Consider the following 19,406-nt stretch of genomic DNA (forward strand, 5'->3'; position numbering starts at 1 on the left):
GAAATTTGAGCATTGTGTGTCAAAAAATTGTCCAATGTGTCAAAGGGTCCACTTTTACATGACTTCACCCTGCATGCTTAACCATTTTTCTTACCCTTTAATTCTTTTCTCTTTTTTTTTCTTTTGCCATCATCCACCAATACGCTTTAGGGTTACCGGTAAGTAAGGTTATTATAAAGACATAATTTGAGGAAAACACGGATTTAAGATGGGTCTTAACCTCAATTGTTCAGAGATGGTTTGCCTGTTAAATTAATATGATATTTAACCAGACGTTTTCATTTCTTGTAAGAAGAAAAGAAAAAAGATGTACATACACGTGTCTAGCCTAAGGTTTTTCTTAAGCTTTATTTGTTATTCAGCAAATACAATATCCAAACTTTTCTTATGTTCACTCTCGTCTATTGCAGAACGGAATAAAAAGTATTCCGCGCATGTTTCTGTTTTATAATCTAATCATTTGATAGTTTTCGATTGCGGTGTTTAAATCCAATGTTTGCTGTAGGTTTTATTTGACTAATTCTATATCTTAAAGTCCCTTTTTTGTGGTATTTATGTAGCCTAGTGCTTAAAAAGTAAATAATCGAATTTACAATTTAGTTTAAATATTAGTGTTGGATTGCAAATGTATTTACTGCTCTTAGATGTGTGATGTTCATGATGTAACATATTGCAAAATGGTTACAATTTATAATATGGAAGCATTTGCATTTAGTGTTTAATTATGCATTAACATATTTGCATTTTTGCATATTCAAAAAGCAAACATGCCTTACATAAGACTTTAATCTAACGAACATATTAAAATCTTGAGTGTAAAATAAACGCAAATTTATGTACAAACTTGAATATTAATTCTAGTGTCTTAATCCCTTGGACTTCAATCGTCAAAATTTCGATTAAGAACTGAAAGAATATTTACTACAGTCTTTTTATTTACGACCTGAAATAACCTTTAGATATTTGAATTTAAAAATGCAAATATGCACTTATTAAATGCTAGTTACAGGCAAAAGTGTGTACCTCGGGTATAAGAGATATTATTAATGCGTGTGCATGCTTTGATAATTTCATATTTGTTTAATTTCTTAATGTGTATTTAGATGTATGATAAATGTATCTATTTCAAAAGTCAGAATTACTAAAAGGAAACTGAACGTGCAGTAGTTGGTAAAAAAAACTAAATGGAAGATGTAAAATGTTTTTTTTTTTTTTTGTACTGCTTTAAGACAGAAATATAATAAATGTAATTATTTATTATAATATGCATGCAAATACTACAAAATAATTTTATATTTTGTAAAGTTTTATTTTAATTCATGTAAAATAACTAAAAATCACGTAGACATATTGCATAATCAATTAAATGATAAATCAGTGTAATACAATATTCATGCTTCCAGATATTTCGTAAATATATTACTGTGGGACATATCGTTCGGATTTTACAACTAAATGGGAGGATAGAGGAGTGTGTACCTTATGTTTTGTCTTGAAGGACTCGTCGGGTTCGTTGTTCCCTGGTATTTTAGAAAATTTCGCTCACCTCAGCAAAAAGCTGCAAAATAGTATCGATCTGTCAGTTTTAACAACAATTTAAACAACAACTTATGGTTCAAAAGGCTTTGACGATCTAAATAAAAAGGGTGAAAAAAACAACCCTGACGTTAACGCTAAAAAATATCATTTGTCCACACAATGTGCAAAGCTGTGCAAAGCCCATTAGCTCGCGACCTCGGTGTCAAAGGGCAGCTGGTCATCCTCCTGACGCACTGGCCGCGAGAGCGCGCATCGTCTTCTGTCTTTATTGCTCTATATTTCATTAGTGAAGAAGCACAAGCCCAGCATACACATCAAAACAATATAAAATATTAGACATCCAGAGATATAGACCTTATAATGTGGTACTGTAAATATCCATACCTCGCTATTTCTACTTAAATGAAAACCAATTGGCATTTTTAAATATTGTACCAAGACTTAGGCTAGATTAAATTATTTAATTTTATTATATAATTGTATAATATGAATTATAGGCTAAATAATAGAAAATGTATGAAAGTTAAATATTTCTATAAAATATGTTCCTCCAAAATGGTACATTTTATAGATATTAAGTAATGATATTTCATGGTGTGATTTATTTTAAATGAATTTCGCTGGACACGTGGCCTATAGAATGAAAACAGTGTACTCTGCAGTGGATGTCATATTTGGTCTGGTTGTAATCAATAGCTTTGATTATCTTGAGCTGATCATTGACTTTTTGATGTGCCATCATAAGGAGAGTTAGTGAGGTATTGATCTCCAACACCGATGCTTTGCTTCAGCTTTTCCTGTCTTTACAGACCAAATCAGGTGTGTGCATGCATGCATGAATTTTTTTTATGCAAGTTTTTGCTGTAATACTTCAAACAAGCAAACAAAATCTGACCAGATCAATCCAAAAAGTTCATTTGAATGAGCTAAATTAATGATAATATATTGGCAAAAAAGGTTTGCCATTTATCCATTAATGTTTTATGTACAGAATGAATAAAATGATTTGATTGCTTTGCGACAAACACACATACGCATGCACACACACGCACGCTCCGTGAGCTCTGTGCTGGTTGGTTGTCCAGGTGGTTAGAATGCGGGCAAGCGATCAAGTTGAGGGGTTGAAGGTCAATTTCATCCCAGACGAATGACCTCATTCGCTGCAGGCTGACCCCTGTGGTCAAACTGCTAAGGGGTGGAAAGAAAGAGATAAATAGAGAGGAAGAAAGAAGAAACGATTGGTCATCTAACAGTCATGATGTTGTCGTCTTAGGTGTGAATTTTCCTTTGGTCAGATTCTGCCATTATTATATTAACTAGATTTTCACTCTCCATCCATACGTCTTTCTTTCTCTCTCACTCGCTCTCATGAATTAACACCTGACCTTGACCACTGACACTGAACCTAACCTTCAAGAGTGCCTAAACGTCAACCCCCACGGCCCCAAAATGCACGCAAGCGCGCACACACTCACACATATAAAGAGAAAGAAGAGAAGAACAAACACACACAGATGTCCAGCTAGAAGAGATAGAAGCTTGTGTGAGGATGTTAAGTAAATGTCGCATCATGATTTGCACTTTAATCTACAATCAAAATATAGCACTTTTTTATTTGGTGCGTATCTCATTTTCTTTTGCTTCTTTTTTTCTTTTTCTTTTTTGAGAAAACTACTGTGATGAAGACTCCGCTAAATACAATTCCCTGTCACAAAATGTGAGTTTTGTCATCTAGCTGTTAAAAAAAAAAAAAAAAGATACACTGCGGGCTTTTTTCAGTTGAAGTAGTAGGCAATATTTTCACTGGCAGCTACAACCTTAGCTATATATATATATAGGCATATGTACACGCACACATACACAATTAATTAACACAAATATACACCTTAAAAATAGGCTATAGGCTAAAAATAGGTTTTATGTATAGGCCTCTAAAAATAAAAAATGATATGTGTATATATAGGCCTATATATATATATATAGTATTAAACACAAGACACAAACGAGGGAATGCAACGCCAGGAAGAAGAAAAAAACACTAACCATAGAATTCTCCAGACTAAGTATTTACACTCCTGTAGGTTTTGTTACTTCTCCTCCCCCAAACACCCCTCTCTTTTTCTTTCTTTCTCCTTCTTCCCGCTTAATCCCTGCCTACTTCACCACATGTTTTCTAATCCCAAATATCAGAGGTATCCCCCCCTCGCCTTTGAGCCCCTAATGCTGTAACCTCCTTTGATACAACCTTCTTTGCTTCCTCTTCCCCTTTTTTCCTTCGTCTTATCACTCACTCACACTCCCTGCAGTTGTCCTCTCGTGCCTTGTATATTGTTTTCCTCAGTTCTTTCTCTTTTGTGTTTAATTTCCATTTTGTTTGTGCCATTTCTTTTTCTGCATCGAGACTTACCCTAGCTACAAAATAATTGCAATTAAATGCAAATAGAAATTGAAAAAAATCCCATTGAAAAATGATTAAAAAATCATATGCTGTATTTTCTTGTTTACTGTATCTTGACGTAGATCAAGCGTGAGAATATGTAGCCTCATGTGCATGTTCGTTCATGTTGCCAAGTGTCATATCAATAGGTTAATAGGCGTGATGTCACATTCAGTAAGTCGCTGATTAGTTGGCACTTCACCAATCCATACACTAGTCAGGAGTCATAGACTCTTCCGCATTGATTTCCCCCTTGCCTTAAGAATGAGGTAGAGGTCGGCATGGGGTTCAGGCATTGATCGACCCCAAATCACAACCCACCCGCTCCTAGTCAACCTGTGCCACCATAGCTATCCCATGCTTTGCTTTGCTCCTGCCCCACCTGATTGGCTGAATGCGGCTCGGTCAAGGTGCGTCTGTAATTGGGCCTTGTTGTGATTGACAGCTAGGTTTACATGCTTACCCATGGATGAGCGCCCCTGTGTTTGACCATCTGATGGGACCGTTGAACCAACTGCTACGCTCGCCCATACAAAACATGGCCACGGATATGCGCGCTAACCTTTGACACCCTAATTTGCTTAGTCACCATTTAAAGTTGTGTGATGGTCCATTTAGGTTGGCCGTCGTCCATAATTGAGTCCTCTCGCCGGCACTCGTTCATTATTTGCGTCAAATAATTCCTCCCTTCCCCTCTCCCGTCCTCTTTTTCTGCCTTTTCTTCACTGCTGGGTAATTATAGTGTCATAGTCCTCTGTTTTTTCTTCATCTCCACCAGTTTCATTGACTCTGTACATCCCTTTTCCTCACCCACTTCCCTCTATCAATGTTCAGCTTTTCAGCTTCCGGATTCCCAGCTGTAATCTCATCGGCGTTGCTCCCCTCGTTCTCCTTTTTCTCTCTCCCTCTCTCTCTCTCTCGTCTTCACTGTGTAAGCAAGAGAGTAGAGGTTGTTAAACATTTTTCTTCTCTCTTAATTGTTTTGACTTGTGCCATCGGCATCCCGATTAGGGCCCATTGATTTCCTAGTGCTAAGTGCATTGATTTCTACATTTCTTATTGATCTCGGTTCTAAATCTACCCACACACAGTCTCAATGCACAAGGCGAGACAGAGGGAGAGAAAGAGAGAGGAGAGGAATCTGTTAAGTGTGTCATTGTTAGCCTCAAAAGGAGTTAAAAACTTATTAGAATTACCTGGAAATGTGGCTCTAATGATATGGTTGTTTACTTATGTTTGATTAGTTAAATCAACAAAATGTGCATATTAACCTTTAAAAAATTATACATTAAATATTATTATATTAATTCATAAACATTATAGTAAAACTATATTAAATATTAGTGTGTTTTTTTAATAAAATAATATAATTTTATAAATATTTTTATTCAGTGAAATGGTTTCACTATGTAATTGTTGATTTATGAAATTTAACATCCATTTTTAACGCAAAAGTACAAATCCGCTTACTAAATAATGGACATAAGTGCACATTATTTACACCACCACACACATGCTCAGAATAACACGCGTGCTTTACCTTTTGCCTCTGCGTAGCCACACACACACACACACACTCGGCACCCCATAAAGATCACAGACTGTATTGGGGCTTTATCCTCTTCCGCTGTAACGGTGGATCACATATTCAGCAGGCCTCTGACGGGGCAAAATCAGCTCCCCCTCTCAAGCTAGTCTGCGCACTACTGATAGCCCTGTCCATGTCATAGCATTAGGCCGCTGCAGGCCGCTGCGGGCGAGACACATCGCAAGCACTTTGGGGGTCGATGTCTTTTACTAGCGCTGACTGCTGGATCTTCAGCTGCTGTTTCCCAAGTCTTTGATCGTGTTAAAGCTAGCATAGCGTGGAATGATGGTAGAATCTGTATGAAATGGAAAAGACTCTTTGTGGTGGGTCCTGTAAAGGATGCATTAATAAAAAAAGAAATAAAAAAATCTTGTTTGTGAATTTTAGCCCCCATAAGCAAATGTGTGAAATCGGAATATTGTAAGAGTGTTTGGAAGGCTATGCAAGAAGGCAAAAGATGTAAGCAGCCTAGCGTACGTCGAACTGTATCTGAGGTTATAAAGCACATTTGTTGTGGTATGTTTCAAGTCATTATAATATTAACTTCATCTGTAATTGAATATCTTATTCTTCTCCCTTCATCCCAGATGTTAACAGTGCAAAAATGGCAATTCATCAATTAGGAGATGGAGGCAAAGTGTAAATATCATAAAGAACTACAAATCCCAACATTACCTGGCACTGATGAGCATGCTATCTGTCAAGACGACAAGATCCTATGTCTATTGGTGATAAAGAGAAGACAACATTAGCACTGTGCAATTATTACCCTATGTGTGTGTTAAAAGAGAGCTACGGCGCAGAGAATGGATTTGTATTAAGGGTATTGGCAGACTTGAGCTGGGTATTGACAATATGTCAGCACTGATCATTAGATCAGCTGAACAGAGAAAGTGTGCGAGTCCCTGCTTGAATCACTTCCAACTCCATCATTCAGGAATTGAACAGATGATGGCTTAAGTATAGTAAAAGTTGATCATTTTTACATCTTTTTTTATTGTGATTAAGAGTATGCGTGACATGCTCAAAGACGAGTTTAAGAAAGTACATTATATTCTGTACGTGTTTGTGTAAGAGGAATCTAGAGTTGTTTTTGTATCTGTGTGTGTTTGTGAGAAAGAATGATATTGTATTCCGTGTGCCGTGTGTGTGTACAAGGGTTGCACCACAGTGGGAATGTGTCCTAGCCACAGTATTAGCTGCTTGTTACAGCAAGAGGGGGTGTTGATATAATTGTAAGCTGGTATTGATTGGGGCGCCTTGTTATTGATGAGAGAGAATTTAATTCAACCAACGCATTTGTCAACATGACATTGCCATTTAACGATGAACTCTTTCACTATCGCTGTCTGGTTCACCCACCCAGTCACACACAGGAGGAAGTTTCTTTTTTATGTGTGCACTGGGTAATGATTATTTCTATTGATCGCCAAGTTGTTTATTTTTTTATCACAACAAGAACAACATAAATAGTGATAATGAGGCCATGAAACAATATTAATATCTATAATAGCAAATCAATATTTGCATAATGTTAAATCATTTTACAGTGACTTTATTACTTTATACATTTAGTGGCAGGTGCTTAAACTATTTTAACTGGTGTCTTTGTGTTGTGGCATACAGTGGTACATTTGCAGTTGTAATGTTTTTTTCTGAAAGGAGTTTTTTGTGCATTTTGATTTTTAGTTTTATTTATTTTTTAAATGATGACATGTCAGTCGTAATGGCTACATGGTGTTCAGGGACATACTGAGCTGACCATTGAATGTAACCAAATGGAAATGTCATATTTGGAAACTATGTTTCAGTCTGCACACCTTTCTTCCTTCTCGCGTTATAGACGCGCAAAACACACTATATTCTACAAGAAATAATTGCTTTTGTCTGGAAGGAGTTTGGATGGGGGGGTTCGCAGCGCGTGCCCTTTCAGGCGAGGGGGGTTCGTGAAGGACAACTTGTCGCTTCTTTTTTTTCCTTCTTCCGTCCCCCCCCCCCCCCCCCCCCCCTCCTCTCGCTCGTTGGACACGCGGATGTCATCTGTCAAATGGAGGGGGTGCTTGGGGACAATAAAGCTCAAGGAACCATTGTGAGTCTGTTGTGTTGCAGGAAAATATGATGTTTTAACAAATAAAATAGTATGGTATTTTTTTTTTAAATCAAATAGCTATTAATGCATCTTTCAAATCAATTAAGAAAATGTAGGCTAGTTATAAGTATTTTTTCCTCTTATGATAACCCCATAATTGATCTATATCAAATCTCCTAGATAGATAGATAGATAGATAGATAGATAGAGACAGGGAGATTGGGGCGAGTGTGCGTTTGGGGGGTGGGGGATCAAGCGCTGCGCTTTCGATTTTTCCCGTATTGACTGCGATGTTTAGCGTATAGATTTTTCTATTTAAAAAAATCTATGTCGGCAATAATCTGGAGTGTAAGTGCGCGGCATAGATTGTAGCTTTATTACTGACAGCATTCAATGTGTCGGAAAGAGGGAATGAAAGGTAGAATCGGTGAGAGAGAAAGAGAGAGAGATAGCCTACCCTAGACTAGCAATAGACCAAATGAAACTTTTGTGAGGTAGCGATTATCGGTTTCTATTTGTTGCCTATATAATGAGCTTCGTTAAATAATCACCATAACATATCAATGGCTTCTCCATAGGATGGTCTCTTAAATCGACCGTATCTTTTCCACAGACGTATAGGCTACTTGCATGTAGATGAGGATATAATCACCTGATGTAAGCCACTCTGTGAATGTGTGTAAGCCTATCGATCAACGGCCCACCGCGATCATCAGAGTCATCATAATGAAGAGTAATCAAGCGATCAATACGCAGGATAGCTTGCCTTATATGGGATTAGTAAAAAAAAGGGAAGGGGCGAGGGGGAGGAATGGATGGAGGGAGAGAAAGGGGGGCGGGGGGAGTATAGCGGCTGCTCCTCTCGTTTCAGTGTTGCTTTCGTACCGGGAGGCGGACAGAGCTCGCAAGCTACCGGGGTTCCCAGATAACGGGACTATCGTAACGGACACACACGCACACACAGACGGATGGTGGGACAGAGCCAAAGAGCCGAATTTCGCTTAACGGGTACCGTGTTGTTTTCTTTTCGTTTAGTTTTAACATTTCGTGCCCAAGCAGTGTTGCTTATTCATTTATTTATCGATTGATTGCGTTTTAATTACTGGCTCGTGAGTGGAAGCGAAGGGAGAGCGTGTAGAGCCGCTGCGTAGCTTTAAACGTACGTGATTACTTAAATATATTAAGCGATTATTTTATATTTTCTACAAAAATAATAATATGCTGCTTGAAATGCATGCAAGGTGCGCGAGATAAACCACACAGTAGGAGAGCTAGAAACCAAATAGAGAAACCAAATATTCATGTTAAACCTTTGTAAACCGTTTTAAAGCCAGCAACCGCGATTGATTGTAATGAACCAAATAGTTTTTGTACTAAAGTGAACAAAATTTTGACTCGAGATTTGTTTAAAAAGCGAAACCAAAGTGGAACCAGATCGCGGCGCGCGCAAGGCCATTGTGACGTTTACCGGCCGCACACCTGGTCTCGCGCGGGATATGCAAAACCCAGGAAATCTTATGAGTTACGACAACAAGTGAGTTTTGAATTTTAAAAAGTTACACTTACAACCAACGGTTCGACATTTGCTAGCGTATGCCTAAACGTCCTGTTATTCAAAGTTGCTTATTAGATTAACGGATTTGTCAGCTAAGCAATTGTTAAATAATTGTTAAGTGACCACAAAAACACCTTTAACAGCCTATATTTAGACGATATTAAGACCCCTTGAAAGATCCGGACTATCCGTCTGTGTGTCAGTCCGAGATAGAGCATCCCCGAGGAAGCAGTAATGACTGAGAGGCGCAATACCAAAAATGTAAAGATAGCTTGAGCAGTTTACTTACGTTATACATTCTAAACCAAATACTAACTGTTACCAAAAAGAAACAACCTCAAAACACAGTCTACTTGACAAAAAAGCAACCAAAGAAAAAGAAACTCAAGACAAGCGCCAAACACAAGAGACCATAGAAGAAAAGCCCAGACGACAACGGATCATGTTTGTTCCCTTGCCGGTGCCGTTAGTGTTTCAGAGAACCGCTCCTGATTTCAGCGCCTGGCGACTCAAGTCTCCGCTGCCTCTGCGCTCCGGTAACTCCGGTAAGAGAAACCTTTACCTTCTTCTGGTTAATGTCGATAACAGCTTTACTTTTCCCCCCTCAATACTAAGAAGAACAACAAAAAAAAAAAACTAAATGTGAAGTAGAAACACCTGTTCAAACCCAGACAACCGTCTGAATGAAATCCATATTTTTTTTGTATATCTTACAAAATAGGCTTATATCCGTTTGTGTATGTATCATTAAAATGTGCCACTTTGAGTGTGTATTAATGAAGGCTAGTTGAGGTGAAAAGACGTCTGGCCATAATTGCCCTTGTTTGAATGGTTAGTCTCGGCCTCTTTTGGCTTCTTTCATCCTTCTGTCCTCCCCGTATCTGCTGCTCCATCTGCCGTCTGACTCTCTTCTCACGACCGGTTCAGGGAATATTCATGGTAATTTATCGATTCCGCCGAGATCGATACACGCAGACACTGGGGGAAAAAAGGACAGAGCGAGTGTGTGAATTTAACGACAAGTTTAAGAATGATGAGACTGAATGTCACTTTATTTGTTGATGTTTTTGTCGATTTTAAGTGCTTTCACTTTAGGGTTAAATAACGCAATTAGCTTAATTTAATCTCAAATTAAAGTCATCAATACCTGACTGTCGCGAAGAGGAAAGCTTTGAAATGGCAGAAAGAACTTTTATTTTTAGACTTTTAGGTAGACTTTGCATTGTTGTATTCATGCAGTGTCTTCCCATAAGGAAGTATTGCAAATAAACAACACTTGCAATAATATAGGCTTAGCCTATATTCTGTGGAGCTGATTGTAATTTAGTTAACTATTTTTTGTGCAAATTATTAGTAGCCTAGACTTTTTATTTAGAATTTTATTTAGGCTATATTAAACGTGTAACATGACTCTGTAATGCTAAGTATTACCTGCTTATTTGTAGTGTTAGGCTAGTGAAAAGAAAGAACATTGTATTTCTTTCTTGTAGGCATGTATAAGGAGTGTTGGTTCTGAAGTGCTGCATTAGTGAGGGGGGCGGGTACGTGCAACGTCTGGCATTCAACGAAGCGGAAATTTTCCAACCAGCAGATGGATGGATATATTAAGATATATTAAAAGTATACGCCACTTATAGATCATCTGTCACATTGTGGCACATCCGCACACAACGACTAAAATGTAAACAAGGAAATTGAAAACTAATTTTCTTGCTGTATTTAACTCTAAAGGGTAGGCTAGGCTAGAAAGTGCATAGGCTACACTAGACCTTATTGAGATTGGACGCCATATTTATTTTCAATGTAGCCTACTTTTTTGTTATTGAAACCGCGGCTTTTAGGGACACACGTAGTTCCCTCAAAAGGTTGGGCCTGAAGTATATTTTTTTTCCACGCTGTATTTTCGTGGTATCTGCAGAACGATTGACGTCAAAGTTAAAAAAAATAATAATAATATAACCAATTAAACGGAGTGTGTCCCTCACAGCCTCGTTTTCATTCTAAAAAAAAAAGTGAATATGGCGTCTGCCCTGAAAAGGTTTACACCTCAAGAAATGAGAGTCTTTAATTACTTACTGGCGCCTAAATGAGCAAAGAGCCAGACGTTAAGCTGCACCACATAATGGGCCCACATGGTGATGTGTTTTCTTGAAATGCAGGTAGTGTTAAAATTGGATTGGCTTGCTCGTTTGAGGCTGGTTGGTTAGGATTTGGCTTTTTATGTCAGAAGTGAACGGGAGGATATTGAGGGAGCATAAAAGAAAGATGATTCTATATTGCCTAGGACATAGACATTCTTCAATGTACAGCGGAAAAACAATGTTAAAAGTTGTAATGTAAAAATAGTGAATACAATTGTTAATTTTACAGCAAATTTATTTTGAACAGGTTCATGTGATGTTTTCATGTTTTACTGGCATCATTGATCAAGTGTGTAACCTACTTGTGTCCAGTGTTTTCCGACACTGTTGTGTGTTTGGTTTGAAATAACGTTATCACTCAATGTGTTACATTTAATTTTTTTTATATTTTAACTTATTAGACTTATTTCCATGAAATTGGAAAAGTGAGCTGATTGTATTTGGTGTGTGGTTGCCGCGTGGTTTCAAGACTTTTACCTTTTTCGGATTTTAAAATAGTGCCATTGGTTATACCTTTCACTTCCTTGATAATATAAGACTCAAAATGGACACCAGGCGCCACAGCTGACATTAAATTCTGCAGAGGTCAGAGTGACAAGCAGAGCAGCCAGTGAGGATCTTTATGTTGGGTGAGGGAAAGTACATTTATGTTTAGCCTTACTTACAGATGATAGACACTATCAAGGGCATTGGTTCAAAGTTTTTACTAGGTTTTTCCTGGCGATCACCATGAAGATATCTTACAGGTTTTACCCTGAGTATTTACTGTAGAATCTTGGCGTCATGGAGATTGGGATAGTCTACACACTATATTTATAATGGAACTGTGAGTGCTTAGTCTGTTGGGAAGCGTCTATTTTCTAGCAAATTACTGATGCATCAGTGCTCATTTTAGTAAATAGCAAAACTTCATATTGCAAACATTATTGTCTTTAAATGACCTGCCTGTAATTGTATGCATCAACTATTTCACACATTTTCAGCATTGTGTAAGGATAAGTTACACAATGAAAAAACACAAAGAAAAGTTAGAAAGAAAATAAAATATATTTAATAGTCTGTACTTATTTTGAGGTCACAAAATATACTAGCAATGATATAAGATGACGTTGGCCATGTTAACTTGTGGAATCCATGCAAGCTGACGTGCACAGTCAGGCTAATTTACAAAATACTAAGAGATTTTGATTCCAGTTCGATTTATCTCTCGAATTATACTGATAATATAATTTGTAAGAAAAGAGAAATTTAGAATCATGTTTTACTAGTGGTCTGAAACTTTTGGACTTTTATTATTTGTTTTTAGCACTTGAGAGCGAATGCTTATAGAGATGTTCACAGGAAGGTTTAATGGGTCCACCATCATCTGTTTAGGCCTCGTCATGTTGTTTTCCTGGAGCTGTGTGAGCAACATTGTTGCATTGTTCAGTAACACTTTATTTTAGTGTCCCTGTTACATAAGTTACATATAGTTACTATAGTAATTATAAATTGTGCATAATTACATGCAACTAAACCAAACCCTAACCCTATAGTACACTGTAAAAAATGATATGAATATCAAAATATCATTAAGTTATGACAACATATGTTTTTACATTACTCTTAAAGTTATTCAAGATTCAACAATTTATTAAGCCAGTAGATTGTAATTTAAGTTGAAATGACTTGAACATCCAAGTTCATTGTACTTAAAATAATTAATTACACTGTAACAAGGACACATTTAAAAAAAAAGTGTAACCCATTGTTCTTTTTTTTTGTTGCATTCTCTAAACCTTTTTCAGGGTCCCTCTTATGGAATAATAGGTTTTTGTGATTCTTATGCAATAAATATTTCCACAGCCTATATTCACTGCAGCAAAACCAGAAAATAGTTTTACTTCATGTTGCAGTGTAAATCCAGAAAGGGCGATACAAGTAGCTACTGTTTAAGAGAATTTAGGGGTCGCTTGAGGTTAAAGGTCAAATGCGATCAGGTCACTCGATGGTTCCGTCATGTGTCTGTCTGCGCAGGCGAGCTGTGTTTACACTGATACAAATTTACAGTTTGATGCGCCGTAAAGTGTTTTAACCTCAAACAGGTATTGATTAAGGAAGATCAGCCCTGCCGTCCTCAGCAAGAGAGAGCGTGTGTGTGTATAGATCGGATTTGAGCGGGAACGTCGGCGAGTCCCAGTGCTAACGTGATTGCGAATGACAAAATGTCCACCCGGGTTTGTTAGGGACATAATGGGGAATCAATAGACACAACAGAGATGTCAATACAACATGCTTTATTGCATTAAACCACCTCTCTCTTCCCCATCCCGACACCTAGGCTTACCCTCCACGCTTGCTCTAACTCACACACGCATCAACACACACATCCACTGGTTCGCGTCTTTTTTTTTCTTTTTGATGTTGCACTTACAGGAAACTGAAATCATTTGAAGTACTGCACTTATTGCACTAAGTATCTCTGGACACATACACACACATGCATTAAAACAAACGCACTCACACACGCACAGCAGTTCCCTGCTGAGAGCCTACCTTTCCGATCGGAGCCATCTCTGTCCCTCCATCCATCTCTCTCTCTCTCTTGAGTATCCATGGAGACATTCATAGGCCATTAAGCAGATGGTAATAAAGGGATGTAGGTAAACACTCTCTCCCCTGCACCGGCCCTCACCTCTGCGATGGAGACCACCATCAAGACCACTGCCGACTAAATGGACCTCATTCGGACTCCAATACCCCATATCTGACAGGGCCAAGTGGTTTTTTTTCATGCTGTAGTGTGTGTTTGTGTTACCTGGTGTGTAGGTGAGGACGTATGCGTAATGATCGCTGGAGGGACAGTGTGTTGGCCGATTTCTGATAGCTCTTAACACACTGAGCGCTATTATGGTCCAACCGTCTGAAATGGAATCCGGTGGTCATATTGTGCAGACGGAGCAAGACATCACAATCTCTCTTTTTTTCTCTCGATGGACCTTTATCAGACTCATAAACCAAATTACACGGTACGGCCATGTTAATACACTCTCGCTGATCAACTGTGACCTGTCCCTTTATGTTTCTATGTCTCTATTGTTGGAAAACCAAGTGATACCAGTTTAAAAGAATAGGTCACATTAAAACTGTATGACTTTCTTTCTTCTTTAGAACACAAAAGGAGAAGTTTTGAAGAATGTTCATGCTGCTTAATAAAAGTGGATGGTGACCAAAAACTGTAGAGAATAAAGCGCCATAAAAACATCATGGAAGTAGTCCATATGACTCTTCTGAAACCACATGATAGCTTTATGTGAGGAACAGCTTCAGTTTGTGTTGCTTGACTGACAGCCGTGGTCACCATTTACTTTCATTGTGTGAAAAAACCCCAGCTTGGACATTTTGCTTAAAATAGCTAATTTTGTGTTAGATTGAAGAAAGTAATATTGGTTTTGAGTAAATGATGAATATTCTTGGTTTATTATCTATGGTTCCATGAAGAACCTTTAACATCAATGGAACCCTTCCATTGCACAAAAGGTTCTTTATAGTGGAAAAAGATTCTTCAGAATATCAAAATGTTCTACAGACTAAGAAAAAAGGGTTCTTTTAAGAACTGTTCTTTGGGGAACCCCAAATGGTTCTTCTACAGCAATGCTGCAAATCCCCCTTTTGGAACCTTGGGGTGAACTATTATTTTAAAACCTGAAACATAGTTTATGTATGAAATATATGGAAATGTATGTACGAATGCATACTTTGCCTGAACTCATTTCATAATGCAATGCAAATACAGTGGGGTCCACGTTGAAAATAATGGCATAAAAAAAAGAAGAAATTAAGGTTCTGCAATATTTTTATGTACAGCAGGATCACATGCTTTCAATGCATTGCCTACGCATTTGCATCTTGCATAGAGGCTGTTTCTGGCCTAAGGTGTTCAAGCTGGTTTATTGCTGGTCTATGGTGGTCTTCCAGCCCAAATGACCAAGCAATTACCCAGCTGAAAACCAGGTCCAGATGGTATAAACAACTAGCTTGGACCAGTTAGAATCCTCAGAAGCTTCACCCTTTCACTCTTATACTAGATGTTTGTACAGTATGTAAACAAATAACTTAAACCTTTGCCTTATTTACAGATTGTAAATATCACTCTTTTTATTTCCCTGGAAGCATCTTGTGAATAGCTCTAGGGCTCTCCATTGAGGTCAGGGTCTTACCGCCTCTTAATTAAGATTAAGAATTAGATTTCAGCATGCGCGCACACACACACACACACACACACATTTACCCATGAAAAAACACATACATTTACACCTACAACTCTTATTGTGGAACCCACAAATGAGACATCTTGCATTGCTTTCTCCACCTCATTCCCACTTTTTAAGCCCTCGTGAAAGAGTCAGGGTTCACATTTTATTTTGGAGATTGTAGCCCTTTGGTCAAAGAGAGCAATCGCTCTGTAGAACAGAAATTGTTAGCTGTTGAGTTTGTGTTTAGAAGATCAAATGTGTTAGATGAAGACCAAGGGCAGATGAGTGCAAAGCAATCAGGTACACGTTAATATTGCTTTGGATCTCCAACTTGCTTAAATTAATATTCACTTTTAAACTTTTGATTGATTGATCTGGGTTCACCATGCAGGTTTCAGAGTGTGCATGTGTGTCTTTTACAAACCGACCACCCGAGATGTGGCTATTTAAGTAATAACTTGGGCTCGTAACAACCAGAGCTTGTTTGATTGAATTTGTCTCCCACCCCTGCATTTCATATCAACTCCTGGACCAAGGGTGTCCCTTTTTTGGGCGGGTTTTTCACCACCCAGTTTAATTTGATGGATAAGCTGTATGAAAATGATCATGTACATGTATCTGTGTGTGTGTGTGTGTGTTTGGACCTCAGGGACATGCTGCCCTTCACCATGGCTGTGTAGTGGTTACAGTCAGGTTCGAAGGGAGAAATTTAATATCCCTCCACAATGTATACACAATGAAGGGGGTATTGCAACAATGGTGCGGAATAAGCGAGAGAGAGGCGGGCGTGAGCAGCAGCTTTTAATAAATCTGAGTGCTTTTGCGCTTCAATCTTCTCAAAGTAACCGCATCTTTACCCTACACCCCCTCCTTCAAACACACACATTCACACACAATGTGAACATTTACTTTTTCACACTTTTGACAGTGGATGTGGCCAGATGAATTTATAGAAAGTCATTCAAACCCACGTTCATGGAAAGATCACAAACTCTTTTGAATTTCAAAATTCCATCAAAAATATTTTTAGCAAACATCTATTGAAAGTTGAAAGAAAATATAGAAAATTCAACACATGCTTGTGAGTCCAAAGGAATGCTGAGGGCCGGTTAAACACCGCACTTACAAATTGTTAGGTCAAGGGATTCGTTTATGTTTTTACACAAAGACTAGCGTCCATTTCATTTTCTTGTTTTTTTTTGTTGTTGTACGTCCACTTAACATTTTCTTTTCTTTCATGGTCTTCTCATTCTTTTGACCCTGAAACGATTTCTACTAATCAAACCGTCTTTCTTCTATATTTCTTAGACCCCTGTGTGACTAATCAAAATTGTATTCATTTATATTTTATATATATATATATATATATATATATATATATATAAAGCTTATTTCTCCTAATGCACAAACACACACACACACACTTAAGGTGTATGTTTCACACAAGTTTCTTAAGGTGATTGAATTTCATGCACACGATCAGCCCACATACACACACTGATATAGATCAAACACATCCTCTTTCATTCCCAGACCTTGGTGTGTTGAACTGTGTTTGCCAAGCTTTTGTCTAAAAACATAACACCATTCAGTTATCTAGTGACCAAACCACACTGACTGTACCATGTTCAGTGAATAAGGAGCCGTTCACCAGTTGTTGAATTCAAAAGCAGCTGGATGAAAAAGAACTCCGGAATTGAGTGTGTGTGTGTGTGTGTGTGTGTGTGTGTGTGTTTTAAGTTTAAGTAACGTCACTTTCCTGTAACTTTTGATCAATTTAATGCGTCCTTGCTACATAAAGGTATTAAATGACTTTTTTTGCCACTTTGAATTTTTTTATTTACTTTTATTTCAGCAAATATCGATATGATATGATGTTATAAATTTGGCTTCAAAGAAGAATTGCATAAGTAAAATTTTAAAAAGCAATAGTTTCCAATCTCCTAATGCACTTCTGTGTTTACTCATGATGACACTTCTGATTTGTGTATATATGAATAATATGTATTTGTATGTTGAAAATAACTAGGTCAGGTGACCCCCCATCACTCCTGCTCCTCCTCCCTATACGTCTATCCATCTTCCCCTGTTCCATATGCAGGATGAATATGGTGAGTATACGTGGCGGTCAGCTGCATAATTTTATAAAGAAATCCCATGCTGATTACCCAAGAGGGTAACCACGGGAATGGTGCAGTTGGTGCGGGGTGTGGTTTACCTGACAGGCCGCCCAGCTAATCCCACAGATAAGATAAATAGCTAGCCTAGCGCAGACCGTAAGTGGACTTGACCTCTGCCGGCACGGCAGCGGTGCATGTTTTAAGATAATGAGGGAGTTGTGACATGCACTCATGCGAGTGTACTGTGTCTATATTTAGCAGCAGTTTTGTTATCGTTTTCTTTGAGTCGTAGCGTACGGCAACAAAGGAAATCTCCAGTCGCATTAGCGTATTCAAAAGAGCCCGCGTGCATACGTGAACTTCTGGAGCGACTCTTGAAAAGAAGGCTCTTGTCATGGTGACTGTGTATTTAAATTTCTCTTTTTGGAGACCTTGAAAAGAATCTGAATGTCTCAACCGGTTCAGATGGACTCAAAAGGATGCGCCATGAGCGTGAAAGACGCTCTTTTTCTGTGCGTGGCTAAAGAGACACCCCCGAATTGGAGTGTGTTCACCAGTTGTCCATTCAGCCGTGCACTCTGACCCCTCTCGCCTCCCTTTGTCTGCCCATGAGGGGCAGTGGGGGTTGACAAGTTGACCCCTGACCTTCGCCTCAGCCCTACCCCTCCTCCACCTCTTTCTCGTGCCCCCTTCCATTCACATGCAGCCACTCATCATCCCCCCTCTCCTCCTTTTCATCTCGTCCCGTCTTTCTAAAAGCGCCTTTTTCTTATTGACTCACTCGCCGTCTCAAGTTCAAGGCCTTGCGGGCCGCTTGCATTGAGGCAGACTGAGGAAACCTCTGTCTATACTGTCTTAATACACCATGTTCTTGAATTGCAAACAACATTTTGGAAATAACAAACAACGTGAGATATTGCACATTGTAATGTTCAAATTGAAATTGTCTCCAAATGTATCTCCAAGTAAACCAACTGTGGTTGGGTTTAATATAATGACTTGTGTTGCTTATTTTGGTAACAATTTGGAATTTCTTGCCATACATATTGTTTCAAAAATGTTTGACCTCAATTTCCAATGCTCATTATAAGTCCAGCAGCGCTTTCAAGATTAATCAAAACATGTAAGAATTACTTGAATGAACCACAAAATCCTTGGCTGTCAGTAAATACCGCAATACGCAACCAGTGACCTTTAACATGTCACAAAAAAACAGATTGTGGAAACACATGAAAGAAACATAGCCTCTCGCACACAAGTGTCCTTTATTAGTTGCTCAGCAGACACACATTCACGTGTTTTCCCTCTGTGTGGTTCAACACAAAAGGAGAGGTGAGAGGTGGAAGTGAGCGACGTGTGAATCGTTGAAAAAACGGCATGCCGAAAAAACGGCACGTAAAGGGTGAAAATTAATCAAAGCGTACACATGTAAACTCATACAATGTTTTTGTGCGAATGTGGTTATGATGTCCTTTCTTTGGATGGTGCAGTTAAATGACTTTCAGAGTGACCTCAGAGTTGTGGATTGAAAATAGAAAAGGGAGGAGGATTGAGATCGGGACAAAGGCAGAATTTGTCGGATTTCACATGAATGTGTTATCAGAATTCGCTGAGCTGTAAAAAAGACAAATCTCAAGGACATGATATATTTTTAGTGCTACTGAGTCTGATGTCTTAATTGCAATGTAAATCACAAAATATT

The 19,406-nt window shown here is 38.3% G+C and overlaps 1 protein-coding gene across 1 annotated transcript in view; it reads left to right on the forward strand.

Annotated features, from left to right (window-relative positions):
• The first annotated feature begins 8,613 nt into the window (after positions 1–8,613).
• pou2f2a (POU class 2 homeobox 2a) overlaps positions 8,614–19,406 on the forward strand; it is a 50,130-nt gene continuing 39,337 nt past the window's right edge. Inside the window, exon 1 of the mRNA XM_084424752.1 lies at positions 8,614–9,753. Within this exon, the coding sequence (XP_084280878.1) occupies positions 9,651–9,753 (103 nt within the window). The 5' untranslated portion in view covers positions 8,614–9,650. The remainder of the gene's footprint in view (positions 9,754–19,406) is intronic.

This window comes from Rutilus rutilus (assembly GCF_951802725.1).
Source record: "Rutilus rutilus genome assembly, chromosome: 11".
Lineage (NCBI taxonomy): Eukaryota > Metazoa > Chordata > Actinopteri > Cypriniformes > Leuciscidae > Rutilus > Rutilus rutilus.